The 22,629-nt window shown below is 38.2% G+C and overlaps 1 protein-coding gene across 2 annotated transcripts in view; it reads left to right on the plus strand.

Moving 5' to 3' along the window:
- The window catches only part of P3H2 (prolyl 3-hydroxylase 2), a 179,382-nt gene that overhangs the window by 135,387 nt on the left and 21,366 nt on the right, over nucleotides 1-22,629 (plus strand). For both annotated transcript variants that reach the window (XM_070790167.1, XM_019958189.2), the window contains exons 4-8: nucleotides 9,613-9,744; nucleotides 11,549-11,691; nucleotides 12,545-12,634; nucleotides 14,469-14,509; nucleotides 16,819-16,913. In XM_070790167.1, the coding sequence (XP_070646268.1) occupies nucleotides 9,613-9,744; nucleotides 11,549-11,691; nucleotides 12,545-12,634; nucleotides 14,469-14,509; nucleotides 16,819-16,913 (501 nt within the window). The remainder of the gene's footprint in view (nucleotides 1-9,612; nucleotides 9,745-11,548; nucleotides 11,692-12,544; nucleotides 12,635-14,468; nucleotides 14,510-16,818; nucleotides 16,914-22,629) is intronic.

A 22,629-nucleotide genomic window follows, 5' to 3' on the forward strand; every position in this document is an offset into this window, starting at 1 on the left:
AAATGAATAACTTATTACATACAGGGATTTAATATATCACAAAGTGACATTAACTGAGGAGGTTAACTAGTTAACCTAACCTAACGTTATGGTGGGAAGTGAGTTCTCTGCTGCATATGAAAAAATACACAAAGACAAATTGTATTATACTAATACAATATTAGTTTATATTGTGTTATATTAGTTTAGTATTAATTTAAATTGTATTATACTAATATATTAAAAATAGAACTGTTAGAAGAAAATGTAAGAGAATATTAATATAACAAAAGGATAGTTCTCAGATAAAAGATGAGAAGGTTGAAGAAAAAGAATTTAAAAGATTGATAAATACAAAAGATACTATAAATCAAGTTGACTTTTAATGGTAAGTCAAAAGTTGCAAAATGTTTATAGGTAAACGGTTACTATCACTAATATTTAAACAGTCTGTGAATTATTATTAGTAACAGTTTATTTTTGCTTATTGGTAGTAATAACAATAAGCAACATTTTTTTTTAGCAGTTGCAGTATACATTTTATATAGTTATATCACTTTTATATTTCTTTTAATCCTCTAAACAACTCCCTGTGGGTATTGTTATTCACCCTCTTCTCCCCTTTTAAATGAGCAGTTTAGACCTCAGAAAGATTAAGTAATGGGATTAAGGTGAAGTTGAGAATCAATCCTAGGATTTTCTCACTCTGAAGCCTATACTTTGAAGATCTACACAGCTGAAAAATTGACAAAGTTTATTTAGTCAATAATAAATCTTTAATGCATATTTGTTGAGTATATACTATGTTCCAAGTTATAAAAGCATGAAAAACAATGTTTACCCGCACACACACTCATAGAAATCCAAATTAATAAAGTCAATTTGCTTTCCCCAACTTCCAGTGTTTTCTGTCTTCATTGAAAACATCACTCATCTAGTAGCTCAAACCAAAGCCCTAGATATCTTTAACTCTACATTTCCTTCAATTCCTATTCATTCCCCTCCCACTTGTTACTAAACTTTGATGGAGGCTGCTTCCTAACAGCATTTAAGATTTTCTAATTCTTTCCACTCCTTTTGCTACTTTTCTGGCTCAAATCAGCAGTGTATTTTGACTAATCTGCTGTGATAGCCTCCCTCCTGGTCCTCATGTTCTGATCAGGTTTTATTCTGTAGAGCAGACAGGACAGTTTTCAAAAAATGGGAATTCTGTTTATAGACATACTGACATCTCTAGACACCCCAGTGGCTTCCATTGCACTTGAAATCCAAAACCTTTAACAAAGACTTTCATCACTGCATAATAGTATATATTTTCTTCCTCTCTTTTTCTCTCTTTAATCCACTCCTGCTGTACTTCTTTTAATTCCTAGGGTATGCCATACTCATTTCCACTCATAGAAAATTGAAAATATTTTCTATCACTTGGCTATTGTCCAATCTTCTTAAGTACTTAATCCTCAGTGCCTACTTACAGTAGTGGTGGTATAGTTGCTAAGTCATGTCCGACTCTTGTGACCCCATGGTCTGTCACCCACCAAGCTCCTTTGTCCATGAGATTTCCCGGGAAAGAATACTAGAGTGGGTTGCCTTTTCCTTTTCCATTAGCCTACTTACAGTGACTGGCAAATAGCAGGTGTTCTGTGAATATTTGTTAAATGAATGGGTGGAAGGAAGAAAAGAAGAAAAGGATGAGGGAAAGAAGGGAGGAGACTATATATCCATTAATCATATCTTAGACATTAAAAGGGCTAATAATACTCTGTATCTGTGAAAATATAAGTCAAAATATTGAGGTTTTTTAGTGGGATAATTAGGAAATGTCTATCAAAATTGAGACTAGGAAGTAAACTGGAAATCAATTTGCATTTGTTTGGCCTTTTTTTTTTTACATTTTAGAAATGTATATGCCTACACATTTCAAACTGATTGCCATAATAAATCTAGTTATAATATGTCATGATACAAAGATTATTGTTGTTCAGTCTCTAAGTTGTGACTCTTTGCAACCCAATGGACTATAGCATTCCAGGCTCCTCTGTCTTCCACTATCTTCCAGAGTTTGCACAAACTCATGTCCATTGAGTCAGTGATGCTATCTAACCACTAACCATCTCATGCTCTGCCACCCCCTTATCCTTTTACCTTCGATCTTTCCCAGCATCAGTGTCTTTTCCAATGAGTCAGTTCTTCACATCAGGTGGCCAAAGTTTTGGAGTCTCAGTTTCAGCATCAGTCCTTCCACTGAATATTCAGGACTGATTTCCTTTAGGATGGACTGGTTGGATCGCCTTGCAGTCCATGGAACTCTTAAGACTCTTCTCCAACACCAGAGTTCAAAAGCATCAGTTCTGGGCTCAGCTTTCTTTATAGTCCAACTCTCAAATCCATACATGACTACTGGAAAAACCATACCTTTTACTAGACAGAACTTTGTTGGCAAAGTCTCTGCTTTTTAATATGCTGTCTAGGTTGGTCATAGCTTTTCTTGTAAGGAGCAAGGGTATTTTAATTTCATGGCTGCAGTCACCATCTACAGTAATTTTGGAGCCCCCCAAAATAAAGTCTCACACTGTTTTCATTGTATCCCCGTCTATTTGGCATGAAGTGATGAGACTGGATGCCATGATCTTAGTTTTCTGAATGTTGAGTTTTAAGCCAGCTTTTTTCACTCTCTTCTGTCACTTTTATCAAGAGGCTCTTTAGTTCTTCACTTTCTGCCATAAGGGTTGTGTCCTCTGTATATCTGAGATTACTGATATTTCTCCCAGCAACCTTGATTCCAGCTTGTGCTTCATCCAGCCCAGCATCTCACATGATGTACCCTGCATATAGGTTAAATAAGCAGGGTGACAATATACAGCCTTGATGTACTCCTTTCCTGGTTTGGAACCAGTCTGTTGTTCCATGTCCAGTTCTAACTGTTGCTTCCTGATCTGCACACAGATTTCTCAGGAGGCAGATCAGGCGGTCTGGTATTCCCATCTTTTTCAGAATTTTCCACAGTTTGTTGTGATCCACACAGTCAAAGGCTTTTGAATTGTCAATAAAGCAGAAGTAGATATTTTTCCTGGAACTGCCTTGCTTTTTTTATGATCCAATGGATGTTGGCAATTTGATCTCTGGTTCCTCTGCCTTTTCTAAATCCAGCTTGAACATCTGGAAGCCCACAGTTCACGTACTTTTGAAGCCCGGCTTGGAGAATTTTGAGCATTACTTTGCTGGCCTGTGAGTTGAGTGCAATTGTGCGGTAGTTCGAACATTCTTTGACATTGCCTTTCTTTGGGATTGGAATGAAAACTGACCTTTTCCAGCCCTGTGGCCACTGCTGAATTTTCCAAATTTGCTGGCATATTGAATTGCAGCAGTTTAGCAGCACCATCTTCTAGGATTTGAAATACCTTAACTGGAATTCCATCACCTCTACTAGCTTTGTTCATAATGACGCTTCCTAAGGCCCACTTGACTTTGCATTCCAGGATGTCTGGCTCTAAGTGAATGATCACACTATTGTGTATATCTGGGTCCTGAAGATCTTTTTGTATAGTTCTGTGTATTCTTGCCACCTCTTCTTAATATCTTCTGCTTCTATTAGGTCTGTTACTGTGCCCATCTTTGCATGAAGTGTTCCCTTGGTATCTCTAATTTCATGAAGAGATCTCTAGTCGTTCCCATTCTATTGTTTCCCTCTATTTCTTTGCATTGATCACTGAGGAAGGCTTTCTTATCTCTCCTTGCTGTTCTTTGGAACTCTTCATTCAAATGGGTATATATTTCCTTTTCTCCTTTGCTTTAGCTTCTCTTCTTTTCTCAGGCAGTTGTAAGGTCTCCTCAGACAACCATTTTGCCTTTTTGCACTTCCTTTTCTTGGGGATGGTCTTGATCACTGCCTCCTGTACATTGTCCTGAACCTCTATCCATAGTTCTTCAGGCACTCTGTCTATCAGATACAATCTCTTGAATCTGTTTGTCACTTCCACTCTATAATCATAAGAGATTTGATTTAGGTCATACGTGAAGAGGAACTAAAAAGCCTCTTGATGAAAGTGAAAGTGGAGAGTGAAAAAGTTGGCTTAAAGCTCAACATTCAGAAAAATAAGATCATGGCATCCGGTCCCATCACTTCATGGGAAATAGATGGGGAAACAGTGGAAGCAGTGTCAGACTTTATTTTTTTGGGCTCCAAAATCACCGCAGATGGTGATTGCAGCCATGAAATTAAAAGACGCTTACTTCTTGGAAGGAAAGTTATGACCAACCTAGATAGCATATTCAAAAGCAGAGACATTACTTTGCCAACAAAGGTCTGTCTAGTCAAGGCTATGGTTTTTCCTGTGGTCATGTATGGATGTGAGAGTTGGGCTGTGAAGAAAGCTGAGCGCCAAAGAATTGATGCTTTTGAACTGTAGTGTTGGAGAAGACTCTTGTGAGTCCGTTGGACTGCAAGGAGATCCAACCAGTCCATTCTGAAGGAGATCAGCCCTGGGATTTCTTTGGAGGGAATGATGCTGAAGCCAAAACTCCAGTACTTTGGCCACCTCATGCAAAGAGTTGACTCATTGGAAAAGACTCTGATGATGGGAGGGATTGGGAGCAGGAGGAGAAGGGGATGACAGAGGATGAGATGGCTGGATGGCATCACTGACTCGATGGACCTGAGTCTGAGTGAACTCCGGGAGTTGGTGATAGACAGGGAGGCCTGGTGTGCTGCGATTCATGGGGTCGCGAAGAGTCAGACATGACTGAGCGACTGAACTGAACTGAACTGAATGGTCTAGTGACTTTCCCTGCTTTCTTCAATTTAAGTCAGAATTTTGCAATAAGGAGTTTGTGATCTGAGCCACAGTCAGCTCTCAGTCTTGTTTTTGCTGACTGTATAGAGTTTCTCCATCTTTTGCTGCAAAGAATATGGTCAGTCTGATTTCGGTATTGACCATCTGGTGATGTACATGTGTAGAGTCTTCTCTTGTGTTGTTGGAAGAGGGTGTTTGCTATGACCAGTGTATTCTCTTGGCAAAACTCTGTTAGCCTTGACCTGCTTCATTTTGTACTCCAAGGCCAAATTTGCCTGTTACTCCAGGTATCTCTTTACTTCCTACTTTTGCATTATAGTCTCCTATAATGAAAACGACATCTTTTTTGGTTATTAGTTCTAGAAGGTCTTCGTAGAACCATTCAATTTCAGCTTCTTCAGCATTGCTGGTTGGGGCATAGACTTGGATTACTATGATTTTGAATGGTTTTCTGTGGAAATGAACAGAGATCATCTGTTATTTTTGTGACTGCATCCAAGAACTGCATTTCAGACTCTTTTGTTGACTATGAGGGCTACTCCATTTCTTCTAAGGGAGTCTTGCCCCCAGTAGAAGATATAATGGTCATCTGAGTTAAATTCACCCACTCTCGTCCATTTTAGTTCACTGATTACTTTTAATGGCACCCCACTCCAGTACTCTTGCCTGGAAAATCCCATGGACAGAGGAGCCTGGTGGGCTGCTGTCCATGGGGTCACTACAAGTCGGACATGACTGAGCGACTTCACTTTCACTTTTCACTTTCATGCATTGGAGGAGGAAATGGCAACCCACTCCAGATTTCTTGCCTGGAGAATCCCAGGGATGAGGGAGCCTGGTGGGCCGCTGTCTATGGGGTCGCACAGAGTCGGACACGACTGAAGCGATTTAGCAGTAGCAGCAGCATTATTTAGTTCACTGATTTCCTTTATTAAAGTTTACTATCTTCTGTTTTTAAGGATAGGTGCCCTGTTTTCATGCCCACATTTGTCTCTACACCTGCCTCTACCAATGGCCACGGAACAGTTCTGGCAAATGTCCTATATCTGGTTTAAGAGAATTGACTGACAAATTCTTACAGATTAACATTTTGTCATTTCTGAGGTCACCACAGCTGTTGGTTGCTGGAAAAGAATAGAAGTCTCCTAACTCAGGCTATTAATACTTTACACAGCTACCACCACTACTACTACCACCACTCCACTTCCAATAAAGAACAGCAATAAAAAAAAATCATAGTCCCTCAAGTTCAATCAAATATTATATGTTACAGAAATATCTTGTCTTCTTGGGAATTTGAAGCATATCTACTTTATTATGAGATAGAAATCTTTAAATGTATTTCCATACAAGAATCTTGAGTCTCAAACATATTAAAACATAATTGCACAATAAAATTTGATATAGAACGGAGGCAAGGAATCTAACTAATAAAAAGGATATCATTACTCCATGTAAATTCCTATCAGATTCAAAACTATTTTCAATTAGGAGTAAAATTGGCTTTTAAACTACAGAATGTATTTAGAAAGCCAGAATTTTTAAATTTTAGATTTAGAAGAATGTTGCAAATTGGAGAAAACTACAAATGACTTCTGAATAAAGTTATTTATTGCTAGCCATGTTCATTGAAAGCCCTAAAGGATATAATTTTATCAGTCTTATTTTGCTGCTTTTTATACCTTGCTTTGAAAAATACTTTCATTCAGATGGTGTTGTGTATATTTCCCACCTTTTCCTTTTGCTTGTCATTTGAAATTAGTAGTGTGTATTACAAGGTAAAGAGGAAAGCAAATGGCCAGCAAAACTAGGAGAAACATTTGAGAGTTGTTTGTTATTTTCTTAAGAAATAAAATATCTAGCTATTTATTTCCAACATACTAATCAAATAAACAGAACCCATTCTTCTCCTCACATCCTCCAAGTGGAATTAAGAACCAAAGGATAATAGTGATACTATTGTCTATCCTATATTGGATTGATTAGCCAGGTTTTAGAGAACTGGCACATTGTCCTACACACCAGAAAACATGTATTTCCTTTCTGTTTTGTTTTGGGTTCTGTCTTCAAGGTCATCCAGATATAAGCCAAACTCTGCCTAATAGAGAGCCTTTTGAAAAGAGGCAGTTGTGAATTAGAATGTACAGTAATAAAGTAGGGAAGTTTTATCATTATTCTCAAGAGAATTCACTCTGCACAAGCATGAATGGACTGTTTTCTTAATGGAAAAGACTGCCTCCTTCTTTATTGTAAAAATCAGAGTCAGGGCAAAGTATAAAAAGGGTTTTCTTTCTAAGACATTAGCCTCTTGTGTTTCCTTAGCTCCTGCTTGGATGAGATAGAACCCAGAGCTGTTAATAAAAGGAGCATGAAAACTGCTATGCTTCAGGATCCCCACCCGTTTGCAAGTGACAAGAATGGGGACAAAGAAAGGGAAACAAAGAAAAAGAGACAAAGTGCTCCTTCAGATTCTTTACTTTTCATCCTTTTCCTATAGTACTACCAGTCTCTATAGTATTAGGGGGCTTTCCAGGTGGCTCAGTAGTAAAGAACCCATCTGCGAAGCAGGAGACAAGGGTTCAATTCTTGGATTGGAACAATCCCTTGGAGGAAGAAATGGCAACCCACTCTAGTATTCTTGTCTGGGAAATCCCATGGGCAGAGGAGCCTGGAGGGCTACAGTCTATGGGGTCGCATAGAGTCAGACACAACTTAAGTTACTAAAACACCAACAATATTAGCAAATATGGAAAACTCAGCAGTGGCCACAGGACTGGAAAAGGTCAGTTTTCATCCCAATCCTAAAGAAAGGCAATGCCAAAGAATGCTCAAACTACCACACAAATGCACTCATCTCACATACTAGTAAAGTAATGCTTAAAATTCTCCAAGCCAGGCTTCAGCAATATGTGAACCGTGAATGTCCAGATGTTCAAGCTGGTTTTAGAAAAGGCAGAGTAACCAGAGATCAAATTGCCAATATCTGTTGGATCATCAAAAAGGCAAGAGAGTTCCAGAAAACATCAATTTCTGCTTTATTGACTATGCCAAAGCCTTTGGCTGTGTGGATCACAACAAACTGTGGAAAATTCTGAAATAGATGGGAATACCAGACTGCCTGACCTGCCTCCTGAGAAATCTGTATGCAGGTTCAGGAAGCTACAGTTAGAACTGGACATGGAACAACAGACTGGTTCCAAATAGGAAAAGGAGTATGTCAAGGCTGTATATTGTCACCCTGCTTACTTAACTTATAGGCAGAGTACATCATGAGAAAACCTGGACTGGAAGAAACACAAGCTGGAATCAAGATTGCTGGGAGAAATATCAGTAACGTCAGATATGCAGATGACACCACCCTTATGGTAGAAAGTGAAGAAGAACTAAAGAGCCTCTTGATGAAAGTTAAAGAGGAGAGTAAAAAAGTTTGCTTAAAGCTCAACATTCCGAAAAATAAGATCATGGCATCTGGTCCCATCACTTCATGGGAAATAGATGGGGAAACAGTGGAAACAGTGGCTGACTATTTTTCTAGGCTCCAAAATTACTGCAGATGGTGATTGCAGCCATGAAATTAAAAGACACTTACTCCTTGGAAGGAAAGTTATGACCAACCTAGATAGCATATTAAAAAGCAGAGACATTACTTTGCCAACAAAAGTCCATCTAGTCAAGGCTATGGTTTTTCCAGTGGTCATGTATAGATGTGAAAGTTGGACTGTGAAGAAAGCTGAGCACAGAAGAATTATGGTTTTGAACTGTGGTATTGGAGAAGACTCTTGAGAATCCCTTGGACTGCAAGGAAATCCAACCAGTCTATCCTAAAGGAGATTAGTCCTGGGTGTTCACTGGAAGGACTGATGCTGAAGCTGAAACTCCAATACTTTGGCCACCTCATGCGAAGAGTTGACTCATTGGAAAAGACCCTGATGCTTGGAGTGATTGGGAGCAGGAGGAGAAGGGGACAGCAGAGGATGAGTTGGCTAGATGGCATCACCAACTAGATGGACATAAGTTTGGGTGGCATTCGGGAGTTGGTGATGGACAGGGAGGCCTGGAGTGCTGCAATTCATGGGGTCGCAAAGGGTCGGACAAGACTGAGCGACTGAACTGAACTGAGCGAGAATAAGTTCCTGGTCAATAGATGTAAAGGAGTGTTGTTTCTATTTCTCCTTTAGTTAAAGTTGCTTGAAAATATTAACCAAGAAAAGGAGCACTGTGGCTTCACTTCTCTGTAAAGTCTCCCCATGTACAGAGTAGTTCCTTTCTCTCATCTGGTCCTTAACATAACTGGGGTCTGAACTTCCCATCATGACTCCAGGACACCTCAGACCATCTAAGCCCAAACAGAGACCTGAAGTTGTTAAATAAGGAAGTCACTACTCAGCTGGGTGTGGGTGAGATGAGATAACCTGTGTCAATTTCAGGAGCCATGAAAAGGATCACAGAAAGAAAGAGAGATGTATGGAGGAGGGAGCCAGAAGATTTGGAGTCTGACAACCCACTCCAGTATTCTTGCCTGGAGAATTCCATGGATGGAGGAACCTTGTGGGCCACAGTCCATCGGGTCGCAAAGAGTCGGACACGACTGAGCGATTTCATTTCACTTTTCATTTCATTTCAGTAATTAGTCTAGTGATCATTGGTTAGGAAGCCTTGACAAGTCACTTGCTTTCTCTTCGCTGTGAAAACTTCTGCTCATAAGTGAAAATAATAATAATAATGATGATATTGCTCTCAGAGTGTGTGGTTAGAGCACCAGGTGTGACCATGGCACTCGCTTTGAAGTCTGGTCATTGAGCAGGGGAGAGGGACCCACACCCTGGCTCTTGTTTTCCAGATCACTATATGCAGGTGCTGGTTTGTCAGCATGAATGTGTGAGAGAACTTGCCACACGCCCCGGCCGCCTCTCGCCAATCGAGAACTTTCTTCCCCTGCACTATGACTACCTACAGTTTGCCTACTATCGAGGTAAAGCATGGATTATCTGTGAAGACCTTGAAGGGAGGGGTGTGGCTTACCATAGCAGACATTGAATTGTTGTGAGTTAGCCCTCTGCCTTCCTCAGTTGTAATCAAGAGATAGGAGTGAGTGCATTTTCTCTGTCACCTCATGTCGCTGCAGCTCAGAACAAGAGCAGAAGGTGAAATTGCAAGTGCACGAATGTTGTGACAATGCCCTGAAAGTTATACTGCATTGATATTTTATATGACTTTTAAATTTAATTTTAAAAATAATATACTCATAGGCTTAAAAGACTAAATATTTAAAAGCTTCTCTATTTCTTTTCCCCACAACCTAATTTCATGTCCTACAATGCACAGTTTCTTATTTACTCTTCCAAAATTTTATACAGAAACATCACACACACACATACACACAAGCCCAGTCTCTGACTTATGTTTTCCTCTTATAAATAGAAGATAATGCATTATTTATACTTGTCCTTACATTCCCTGGTGGCTCAGATAGTAAAGCGTCTACCCGCAATGTGGGAGACCTGGGTTCGATCCCTGGGTTGGGAAGCTCCCCTGGAGAAGGAAATGGCAACCCACTCCAGTACTCTTGCCTAGAAAATTCCATGGATGGAGGAGCCTGGTGGGCTACAGTCCATGGGGTCACAAAGAGTCGGACACGACTGAGCGACTTCACAACAACTCAACAACTACATTGTTTTCTTCACTTAACAATACATATCAGATATTTTTTGGTAGACTGGACTTATGAAATTCCCTTTTGCTTGATTAAAAATGGTCAAGTTTTGGCAGTTTTATTTGGTTCAATCTAGTTGTTTCAATACATAAAGAATTTCATTATTAATTTTTCATATTTATATCTGGTTATCATCATAGTATAATTTATTTCATGTGTCACCTTACTGATGAGCATTATTTTGTTTGTAATATTTTACTCTTACAATCAGTGATCAAATAAATGTTGTATGTATGTCATTTACATTTGCACATAAACATGTATAGAATAAATTTCCAAAAGTACAGTTGCTGCATCAAACTGTTTATTCATTTGTAACTTTGACAGATGTTGCTGATTTTTCCTCCACATGGAGTACCTTTTTCATTGCTCAGCAACAAAATATATTATCAAATTTTTAGATAGTCCCAAATCTTATATTAGGTGAAAACTGATATCTCCGTAAAGTTTTAATTTCCATTTATCCTATTGAGAAATAGAGAGAGAGTGAGTACATTATGTTTAAAAGCGATTACTAGAATTTGGATTGCTGAAGTTGGTCTTAGATATCATGTTTTCAAATTCAGTACAGAAATCAAAATTAACTCCAAAATTTCTGCTCATGATTAAATAATATAAATTGCCAACAAACATTTTTAGGTATAGGCATTTGATAATTTGTTGAAGACATCAAGCAGCATAGCAGACCAAAATTAGTACTTTTGGAATATCTGAAATCCCATCCTTCCTCTTATCTGAAGCTGTTTTTGCAACTTCACAGTATCTTCCCTCTTTTAAGTTTTATTGTATCTTGGAGTACAGTTGATTACAATGTTGTGTTAGTTTCAGGTGTACAGCAAAGTGTCTCAATTATGCGTATACACATATCTGTTCTTTTTCAGAGTGTTTTCCCATATAGGTTATTACAGAGTGTTGGGTAGAATTCCCTGTGCTGTGCAATAGGTAGCACCTTCCCTGTTTTGATCATTTAATGCTGACTTTCATAGACATGTTGACATGTCTCTTAAAAATTTTGTATAAAAGTCTAGGCTGACTCTAATGCCCCAACTCCTGGGTTTTTCAGTCGGTGAATATATAAAAGCCCTGGAGTGTGCCAAGGCCTATCTTCTACTGCATCCGGATGACGAGGATGTCCTCGACAATGTGGATTACTATGAGAGTCTACTGGGTGACAGCGCTGACCCAGCATCTATCGAGGCCAGAGAGGTGAGACCCATGTCTGAGAAGAAACTCTTTATCCTGCTGGGTGCTCTGGGAAGAGCTGGCAAAAATATAACACTTCTCTTAAAGATAGCTAACAACGGAGTAAAGGTTCTAGGATTCTATTCTTTCTAACTTTAAATATTAGTCATAAAAGCCTATATTTCACACACATGCTAGCTTGTCAAAATCTGTGGAAATAGAGATACTTTATGAAGCTTTGGTATTTTTTAACTCATTTTTTTTACTGTCTGAAGAAAAATATTTCCACTTGAACATTCAGTCGCTCAGTCATATCCGACTCTTTGTGACCCCATGGACTGCCCCAGGCCTCCAGGACGCCAGGCCTCCCTGTCCATCACCAACTTCCGGAGTTTACTCAAACTCATGTCCATTGAGTCAGTGATGCCATCCAACCATCTTATCCTCTGTCATCCCCTTCTCCTCCCACCTTCAATCTTTCCCAGTACCAGGGTCTTTTCAAATGAGTCAGTTCTTCGCATCAGGTGGCCAAACTATTGGAGTTTCAGCTTCAACATCACTCCTTCCAATGAACATTCTGGACTGATTTCCTTTAGGATGGACTGGTTGGATTTCCTTGCAGTCCAAGGGACTCTCAAGAGTCTTCTCCAACACCACAGTTCAAAAGCATCAATTCTTCAGCGCTCAGCTTTCTTTATAGTCCAACTCTCACACCCATACATGACTACTGGAAAAACCAAAGACTTGACTAGAGGGACCTTTGTTGACAAAGTAATGTCTCTGTTTTGAACATTAATCATCCCTGAAGTGTTATTTAAACTTACATTTAACCTTTAACTGTTATTTGAATATACGTTTTCTTTCCTTTTTTCTATAGGATTTGGCGATGTTTGTGAAGCGACATAAACTGGAATCAGAACTAATAAAATCAGCTGCAGAGGGTCTGGGATTTTCATACACTGAACCAGTAAGAGCAAAGAGGAGAGAGGAACAGTTATTTAAAAGAACTATTCAGAGTACTTCTTACTTATAATTTTACTCCCCAGATGCATTTGTTGATGATTCTAACCCCCAACTTGGTGATAAAAAAAACTGGGAGCAGGGGGTGTTTACTCTGTATATGTGATGAACTTTTAACAAACTTTAATTAGATTTCCATGTCACTGAGCACTTAAGTCAAAGCAAATATATTTGCATGGGAAAGAAGTGTTTTATACATGATATGTTTGCCTCAGGATTGTTTTATTTCCTAACTTCTGTACATTTTGTATTTTCTCTTAAACATTTTAAAAATTAAAAAGACTTTGAAAGAACAAAATCAAACACAATTGTACTACCCATCATACTGGTCTTTCTCCAGTTGCCCATGTTGCATTTTAAATATTAGTCATAGGAATATATTCCTTTTGTAGAACTAATGCCACAGTATAGACAGATTTCTGTTCTGATCTTCAAATAGCATAAGCAATTTCTATATCATTACACCTTTCAAAATTATTTTTAGTTACATCTATTGTTGGTGTTGGGCTTTCCTAGTGGCTCTGTGGTAAAGAATCTACCTACGAAGGCAGGAGACACAAGTTTGATCCCTGGGTCAGGAAGATCATCCCTGGAGAAGGGAATGGCAGCCCACTCCAATATTCTTGCCTAGAAATTCCATGGACAGAAGAGCCTGACGGGCTACGTCCATGAAGTTGCAAAGAGTCAGACACAACTTAGCAACTAAGCAACAACAATTGATGTAAAATAAAGAAATTAATTATTTTCCTTTTGCTAAACAGTTGGTTTGCCTTTTTTCTTGTCAAAATGAGTGCATTAAGTATTTTTGTTCTATTGAACTATGTATCTATAGAATAAATTCCCAGAAGTGGGATAACTCTGCCAACAAAAGATATGAGAAGGTTTAAAGTTTTGAGATTGTTTTTCTAAGAGAGTTTTCTGCTACCTTATTATTCTTAGAAATACATAAAGTTTTATAGTATAGTTTACCCTGAACATCTCAGCAATGAGAAATAACATCTTAAAATCGTTCACATTCCTAATATATTGTGTACAAAATAGTGCATCACTAGTTTTAATTTATGTTCCTTTGATGATCAGCAAAAATCAATTTTCACAAGTTATTATTGATTATTTTCCCTTTTGTTTGAACTACCTGGACATGTATTTTTTTCAGTTATCTGTTGGTTATTATACAAGTAATTTATATATTTACATGTTAATACTATTTAAAAAGCACTATTTGTAATATATCCTATATATAATACATTTTTTATCTCTTTTTGTTTATATTTTTATTGGCACATTTTTAGAATTAAGATGATTTTAATGTACATTTCTAATATGTTTATCTCCAGTCTTACTTGCTATTTGTGAAAATTATGTTATCCCAAATGACCCTAGGAAAAAAATCACCTAATTTATGATCCTATACAGATGATTAACCAAACTAAATTTTTTTGTTTCTTTTATTTATAAAAGGGGTAGGAGTTATACTTAATGATTTTATAAGTGTCTTCCTGCCACCAAATTCTAAATAATTTTCTTTGACAAAAAGGTGGATTCCTAGGCTAATTCCATGCTATTTATTTTTTAAATCCATTTGTCTTTGCCAAAATTGCATCAACCTTAGCCTTTCCTTTCATTAAACTTTTAAAATAAATAAGTATATTATAGCTTTATATAATATGCAAGTTTTCTAATATTTTAGGTCTTTTGAGTGTTTTACTTTATCTTATTTCTGTACATGGAATTTTAGTGACAAAACTACCAAGGTTTTTTTTTTTTTTAATTTAAAACAGAATTATTGGATTCGTTATGGAGGAAGACAAGATGAGAATAGGTAAGTTCTCCATATAGAATGTTTATTTTTAAAGAGACGGAACATTTAGAATTATATTTATCGTAAAGAACTTTGGCTCTAGGGAATAGGCAACAGAACATAATTGAGAGAGCTTTGAACTGGGAATTAGGAATTCTGCATTCTGGCCTCAGCTCTTCTTCTTATTTCTGAGGGACCTTAAATAATTTATCTTCCTCTCTGAGTCTCTGGGCTTTTCTGGTGCCTCAGTGGTAAATAATCTGCTTGCTAATACAAGAGACTCAGGTTAGATCCCTGGGTCGGGAAGCTTCCCTGGAGAAGGGAATGGCTACCTACTCCAGTATTCTTGCCTGAGAAATCCCATGGACAGGGGAGTCTGATGGGCTACAGTCCATGTAGTTGCAAAAGAGTTAGATATGACTTGCGACTAAACAAACAAAAAACAAAATTGGGTCTCCTGTTTTTCCTTATGTGAATGGATTGAATCAGGTAATCTCTGATAGCTAAACATTCTATGACTCTAAATCAGAGAAAGTTGGATGCTATTTTTGATTTATTAGTAGGAAAGAAAGCAACAAAATTAACTTTTTAATGAAGAATTTTCTCACTGCATTTATTTGAAAACATCATACTTAGAAAGTTTTCCTGCAAGCTAAAATATTAAGTGTCATGCACTCAATCAGAAATGAATAAATGCATTTTTAAAAAATGATAGATGTCAAAAATTTACATATTCCAAGAAGTTCAAGGACTCATAGAACGTTGGACTGATAGCTACATGTTTGATTTTGTCAACTGAAAGAAAAAATGCAATCTGAAACCTTAAAGTTATGTTTTATTTAGCAAATTTTCTGAAGACTGCAAGCCCAGGATACAGACTTTAAGATTGTTCTGAGGGACTACTCCAAAGAGCTAAGGGAGGAACCAGGATGTATAGGAGTTTTGTTACAAAAACCAGGTAGTCAGAACATCAAAAAACTACTGTTAAAGAAAAACATCTCAAGTTAATTTAGCATTTTCCTTTGTATGGAAAGATGGACATGCCTGAGCTCATTGAAATCATTCCTTGGATATGCACTCAGCTATCTTAAGACTTCCCTGGTGACTCAGATGGTAAAGAATCTGCCTGCTAGTGCAGGAAACACAAGAGAAGCAGGTTCAACCCCTACGTCAGGAAGATCCCCTAGAATAGGAAATGGCAACCCACTCCAATATTCTTGCCTGGAAAATGGACAAAGGAGCCTGGTGGGCTATTTAGTCCATGGAGTCACAGAGAGTCAAGAGTCAGCATACACATTCTTAATCCACAAGATCATGAGGTCCAGACTATTATCAAAATCAAAAAACTGAGGCCCTGACAGGGCAAAGGACTCGGACTCAGTGTCTCAGCACAAAGGACTGACTGGCAGATCCAAATCTTCTTATTCAAAATCTTATGGTCTTCCTCTAAGATTCAAGAGCTCAACCCTTGTTATTCAGTCGCCAAGCCATGTCCAACTCTCTATGACCATGTGAACTACAACACGCCAGGCTCAACCCCCGGGTAGCCTCAAATTTTTTCAAGATATCCAAGAATGCGATATATGTATTTAGATTTGCTCAGTTTGTATATATTGAAAGGGCAACGTGCTATCATGAGTGTGTTTACAAAGTTTGACACAGAATTGTGTCTTCTCTCTTGGAAAATTCAAGACCCACTACACTCAAACATGATTTATGTCAGTTTGATCATTGTTCATTGATCATCATTGTTCATGATCATTTCAGTTTGATCACATGCTATCATGAGTGTGTTTACAAAGTTTGACACAGAATTGAGTCTTCTTTCTTGGAAAATTCAAGACCCACTACACTCAAACATGATTTATGTCAGTTTGATCATTGTTCTATGTTCAAGACAAAGAACACACACAGTGCTCCTAGCATTATAAACATGTACATGATCATTTTTTTCCTGCTGTGTTGGTTTTCAAAATCTAATGTCAAGGAGTTATATTATGGATATAAGGAATATAAAGGTTGTGAAAAAGATTTAGAGAAGTAAAATAGAGCACATTCTTTGGGGAAATAGAGAAGAGCTTCATGGAAGCAATGACATCTAATTTGATCTTGAAAGATGGGGACTTATGTATGATCTAAATGTACAATATGAAGTTATGACTACTTGGGTAAGATATCCTTTGCCTTTGAACAATTTTATTCAATAGGATATTGCTATTTCAACTTTTTTTAATTTTAAATTTATTTTTTAATTACAAGATAAGTGCTTTACAGAATTGTGTTGATTTCTGCCAAATATCAACAACATTTTTTTTTTTTTTAATGGGCAGGGTCCCTTCAGGAGTGAATGTGGAGGTGGCAGAAGTTCATGGATTGTCAATGGGGAAAAAGTCATTGCCCAAGATAGACCGAGACCTAAGAGAGGGTAAGTATTGTTGACTAGGCCGGTTCTTACCCAGAATAGGGCAGAATACATTTTCACTGAAAAATGAAGAATAGGACTAAACTGCTCCAGTTCATAAAATTCTGAAAGCAAATTGTAGCAAGAATGTCTCAGGTGTGTATATTATTACCTTTGATTTTCACCAAAAGGGCTTCCAAACTCACTCACAGGAGTCCTGTGAGTTAGGCAGGGACTGTATGATTGTACAGTCCTTAGTTGAGTACCCCAGGCTTGCAGAGGTTACCTGTCTTGCCTCTCTCACATGGCAGGTGAGTGCTAAACTCACAGAATAGACAGTGTATTGGAAGGAACTTGAAGAGACACGTCACAGAGATATTGGATTAGTTAACCTAAAATCCTCAAGGCATATATCTGATCAGGGCTTTGATAAATCAGTAGAATTTAGATTGGATTGACAGAAGTGTGGAGGGAGCCATTCAAGTGGATACAACAAATGCCACAAAGGCATTGAGAAGGAAAGAACAGGATATTAGATGTCTACCTGCATAATTTCAAAATGAATGGAGACATAGGTGGAGTGTTGCCAAAAGTAGTTTTTAAATAGAGCTAAACATTTTTGTTATCATAAATTATTGGCAAGTGTATTACAAACCACAGTAGCAATCCTTTACAATTTTTACTACCTCTATATGTTTCCCAATTTTCCCAGAAAATTTACATACAATTCATTTTAATACTGGTGGCATCTCCTGTGAGACAAGTGTCCCCCACTTCACAGGCAAGAAAACTGAGGGTCACAGAGACTTACTCACCCATTCAAAGCCCCAGAGCTCGTATTAGCATGAGGAGGATTTTGAATCCAAATCTCACTTTCTTCTCTTCATCTGATGATGGAACATAGAAATGTCTAGATATCCAAAATGTATCCCCCATTGATTAAATCACTGCAAGATAAGAAGTTTTCAAAAACCTGCATGGAGAAGAAATACAGTCCTCCTTTCCCTAACAAATGAGCTGTCAGCACATTTCCTCTAGCTGACTTGAAAACATCTGGCTCTGTGCACCTCTCACATTTCCCAGCCCTTTTCCTTCCTCAGCTTCCAAGTCACTTTGAGGCAGTAAACAGGATAATATGCTCATCTAATCTGACCTGGACCTCAGTTTGTGGCCACCAAGCCCAGGCTGTTTTACAAGTGCCAGGGAGCTTCATGGTCAGCCAGAGTTCATGCTGCTTATTAAGCCGAGAAATCACCCAGGAAGTGCATGCCAGTAAGCTGGGCACTTTGCTGTAAAAGTCAGGGAAACTTTAGGACAGTCGTCAAATTTCATAGCATTTTCTCCCCCGCCCCTGTGCCTGGCTACCAGGGGATCTGATGTCCAGAAACTGACTAGGAAAGCTAGTGGGAAGAGTAGAACAGAAGACTACACAGGATGGAGCAAGGTCATGAATGACTGGGTTATCAAATTCTATCATTTCTGCAGTTGAATGAGCTAATCTTAGGATCTTAGAATGTTCTCTGGGAAGCTACTTGAAAGCCTTCTGTGCAGTCACTGGAGATCAAAATAAGGTCTAAATTAAGTACACTGGTAGACAGAGGTTAAGTTCCCAACCAGAAAACACTTTCAACATCAGTCTGGCTGAAAGCGTGTGTCAGGGAAGCACAAAAGAATACATGCTTCCAGAGTAGAATATATTTCACCTTTTCTCATCTTCCACAAAAATATTGTCATCTACTCTGGTTATCTAACAGTATTTAATAGTATTCATATTGGATGACTGCCAGGCATTTAGATGGGAGTGACTCAGGGCTACTGCATCCCAGAGTGACTCCAGTCTGTGGAATATGCATGTCATCTTATTAAAAACATCTGTCACTTATCCATTCTTTTTTCAACCACCGGTTTTCCAAAAACCCCGCTTGATAATAATCCCTGAGTCAGTGGGGGTATAGTAGAAATAACTTTGACCTTGGAATCAGGAAGCTTATCTTAGTCTGATGTTCTCCAGAGTAACTGGTAACTGGAGACTCATTCTGTCTGAGCTTTGTGATCCTCACATGTAACAGAAAAATAGCAACTCTTTGGAGAGGATGAACATGAAAGTCTTTTGTAAACTGTGAGGGACTGTGCTCGTATAGGAGCTTGGTAGCACACTCCTGTTGTTACTTGTATGACCTTGTTGTATTATGATAAAAGAGATCTTCTTGCTATGTCATGAGCAGTGAACACAAAGGAGCATTTTCTTAGATGATTCTTCTTTATTGCAATGAGAGAGCCAGAGCCAGGCACATACTTTATGAATGAGAGAAGAATTAAGTTGTTCAACTAACTTTCCTTGGGCTGTGGTTAAGAGTTGGCTGAACCCATCAAATCAGATCCCAGGAACCACAACTTATTGGACTACATTTTTATTTTTATTTTAATGTTTTTCTCTGTCTAGTGTGCTACTAGTCATTCATAGGCTGGTAGAATTTTTCTACCATGTGCATTTTTGAATGGCAGGATTTATTTTTCCTTTTATATTTTTTTTCTTTTGAGCAGTAGGTAGGTTTTTGATTGTCTTTTGTCAAATGTATATGTGGGAAACCTCTGTAGGAAACTCTGTGCTTAGTGGTGATTGTGATAGCTACATGAAAGGCAGATTTCTAGTGTAGATTCTGCCTGAGCCTGTTGGAGCTTAGGTATTTTAGACTCCATGTTACACTTTGTCCCTTAACTTGATCTTTGTTATGTTACTTATGGCATGGTTGGGGAAATTTTGCAATATCTCAGTAGCCCTCTTTTATTTTTTATTTTTAACTGACTTTTAAAAATTTATGTATTGGTGTACAGTTGGTGCTAAATGTTCCGTTAGTTTCTGCTGTGCAATGAAGTGAATCAGCTATATGTGTGTATACATATACATCTCCCCTTCCTCTTGGGCCTCCCGCATGCCCCTCATCTCACTCGTCTAGGTCATCACAGAGCACCGAGCTGAGCTCCATGTGCTAAACAGCAACTTCCCACTTGCTATCTGTTTTACATATAGTAGTGTGTGTAATGTCAATTCCAGTCCTCCAGTTCATCCCTCCACTCCCCCACCATATCCACGCATCTATTCTCTACATCTGCCTCTCTATTCCCGCCCTGAAAAAAGCTTGAACTATAAGCCTACTTTTAAAAATACCCCAGTATGTCATGTGCTTATTTAGAGAGAGATCTCATTCAGAGCTTAACACAATATACCAGGCATATTTTACCAATTCAGTCATCATCATCATCATCATCACAGAAAATACTTATACAGAACATGGTAGGCATTTTTCTTAATGTCTTAGTTTTAGGTAGCTTTTGAAGTCATGCTCTAAAATAAGCTAAATAAATTTAAAGTAATATACTCTCAATATTGAAAATGAGAAAAACAGCAAAGTACAAACCAACCTGTTCCACTAAACCCTTGGTCTGTCTTCCATTTCTATTTGAATTTTATACTAGAAAATTATTTCCAGTGAATCTACAAGTAGCTTGTCTTTTTTGTTAAAGGAACCTCTTTCTCTATATCTCTGAATGGAAATGGAATATATAGTTTGCTTTTTAATATTTGAGGAACTGCCTATAAACCTTAACTATATAGATTACAGCAACCTTTCTCAAGTGAACTGTGTTTTTTGTTAGGAAGTCCATTCCAATCTGTGAAAAAAAAAATTGCACAAAGTTATGTGTGTGCATGTTAAGTCACTTCAGTTGTGTCCGACTCTTTGGAACCCCATGGAGTATAGCCCTCCAGGCTGCTCTGTCCATGGGATTCTCCAGGCAAGAATCCTGGAGTGGGTTGCCATGCTCTTCTCCAAGCATTAAGGTAGCAGCTTTTAACAGCATACCTTTACTATCTCGGTCTCTGACAGCAGGACTCTGGGGTTAGCCTAGCTGGGTCCATTCTTCAGAATCTGTCACAAGGTTTCATCAAGTGTTGATCAGGACTGACATCTCTTCTAAAGCTGAAGAACTATCTTCTTCCAAGTTCAATAGCAGAATCCGGTTCCTAAAGACTATTGGACTGTGGTTCTCAGTTTCTGGCAGACTGTTGGCCGAAGGATGCCCTCAATTCCTTGCCATGTGAGTCTGTCCAATACAGCAACTTATTTCATCAGAGTGTATGCTGAGAAGGTGACAGGTTAAGTCAACCAGAAGATAGGAGTTGCAATTTTATGTAACCAATCAAAGAAGTGACATCCCATCACATTTGCCATATTCTTAGTTAGAAGCAAACTCCAGGCCCCACCTACACTTGAGAGAAGCAAAGTACACAAACCTATGAGTACCAGTAGGCAGTGATAATTAGGGGCCAACCTAGAGTCTCTTTGCCATAGAAAGGAAGCGGGGACAGGAAGGAAGGGAAGGAGCAAGGGAGGTAGGGAGGAAAGAGGAAGACACAAAAGAGGAGAGGAAGAAAGGGTGGACATTACACTTATTTTACGGTGAGAACTGCTGCATATTATATTGATGCTTAGGATATTTATAATGGCTGTTCACATATTTAAAGTTCTAAGATATCCTCTTAAATGTTGTTTAACCCACTACTTCCCAAACATATTTGATCAAGAAACTCTTTTTTTCATTAAAAACTTCTCTGTAGTATAAAGTTTGAGAAATATTGAATTTGAAAAATTGACTTTGTATGTATATTTTCTATTTATCCAAAAGATTGTTACTAAAACTGGGAGCTTGTGGGTATATTGATATTTTCCTGGCTCCCAAGAAATTCTATATTTATAAATTTTGCTGGCCAGTTAGAAAAATGAAGAGGGGCAACTGGTGGATCATCTGAATAACCACTTCTAGCCAAGGATGCCATGAGATTTCATACCTCAGTGGGTATGGATGCAGTTACTGTCACATTGGCATCTGTTAATAACACTTCAGTGGTCAAAGACTAATAAGAAATGAAGTAGGACAAACTTATGAATAATGTATTAGGACCAGATGAAGGCCAAAATTCCTCATGGTCCAGTAAGATTCCATAGTAGTTTCAACAGAGAAAACTTGTAGTAGGATGAGTCATTACACACCAAAAGCACTCCGAGGAATGCCGGCTCAGAAGAACCTGGGCCAGACTGCTCAGTAGAATATTCATGTGGAACATCGCCTTTTAGTTTCCACAAAATAACATTAGCCATTTTATTAACACTGTTGATTTGAATTTAGCTGGTTTTATGGTCCTGCTTGTATCGAATCTTGTAAATTGGTTTGGATATGATAGTTATATGAGGCTGTAAAAATAAATACTGTACTCATATTTTTATGACTGCAAATCTGAAAGTAAAATCACAGTGCAAATAATTTGTCAGCAGAGATAACCATACATTACTGAAGACTGAGAAACACTGACTCATTATTTTAATATTCCATTAATCATGGGCTGTAGTGACTCTTTTATCCCAACTGGACTAGTAACATTCAGTGCTGTTCCCTAGTTTGACCAATCTAATTTAAAGTCAGAGGGTAGACATCAATTTCAATTGTCTCTTTCTTGTTTGAAACAACTGTGGGACCCCCACCCACCCCCCGTGTCCTCCATGGTAAGCTGCTGCTGTTGACAGACATCAGGTCTTTTAGGAGTATTATAAAGAAGAGAAAAACAAGTTCTGCTTTCCTGTTCGGTTTTCTGGTTCAAGATGGTTGTACTTTGCTACAGTGGAAGATTTCTTCACCATCAGAGGCTTTGTCCTTCAGTCTTATTCTCTGTAAGGAAAGGACC

This window comes from Bos indicus, chromosome 1 (assembly GCF_029378745.1).
Source record: "Bos indicus isolate NIAB-ARS_2022 breed Sahiwal x Tharparkar chromosome 1, NIAB-ARS_B.indTharparkar_mat_pri_1.0, whole genome shotgun sequence".
Classification (NCBI taxonomy): domain Eukaryota; kingdom Metazoa; phylum Chordata; class Mammalia; order Artiodactyla; family Bovidae; genus Bos; species Bos indicus.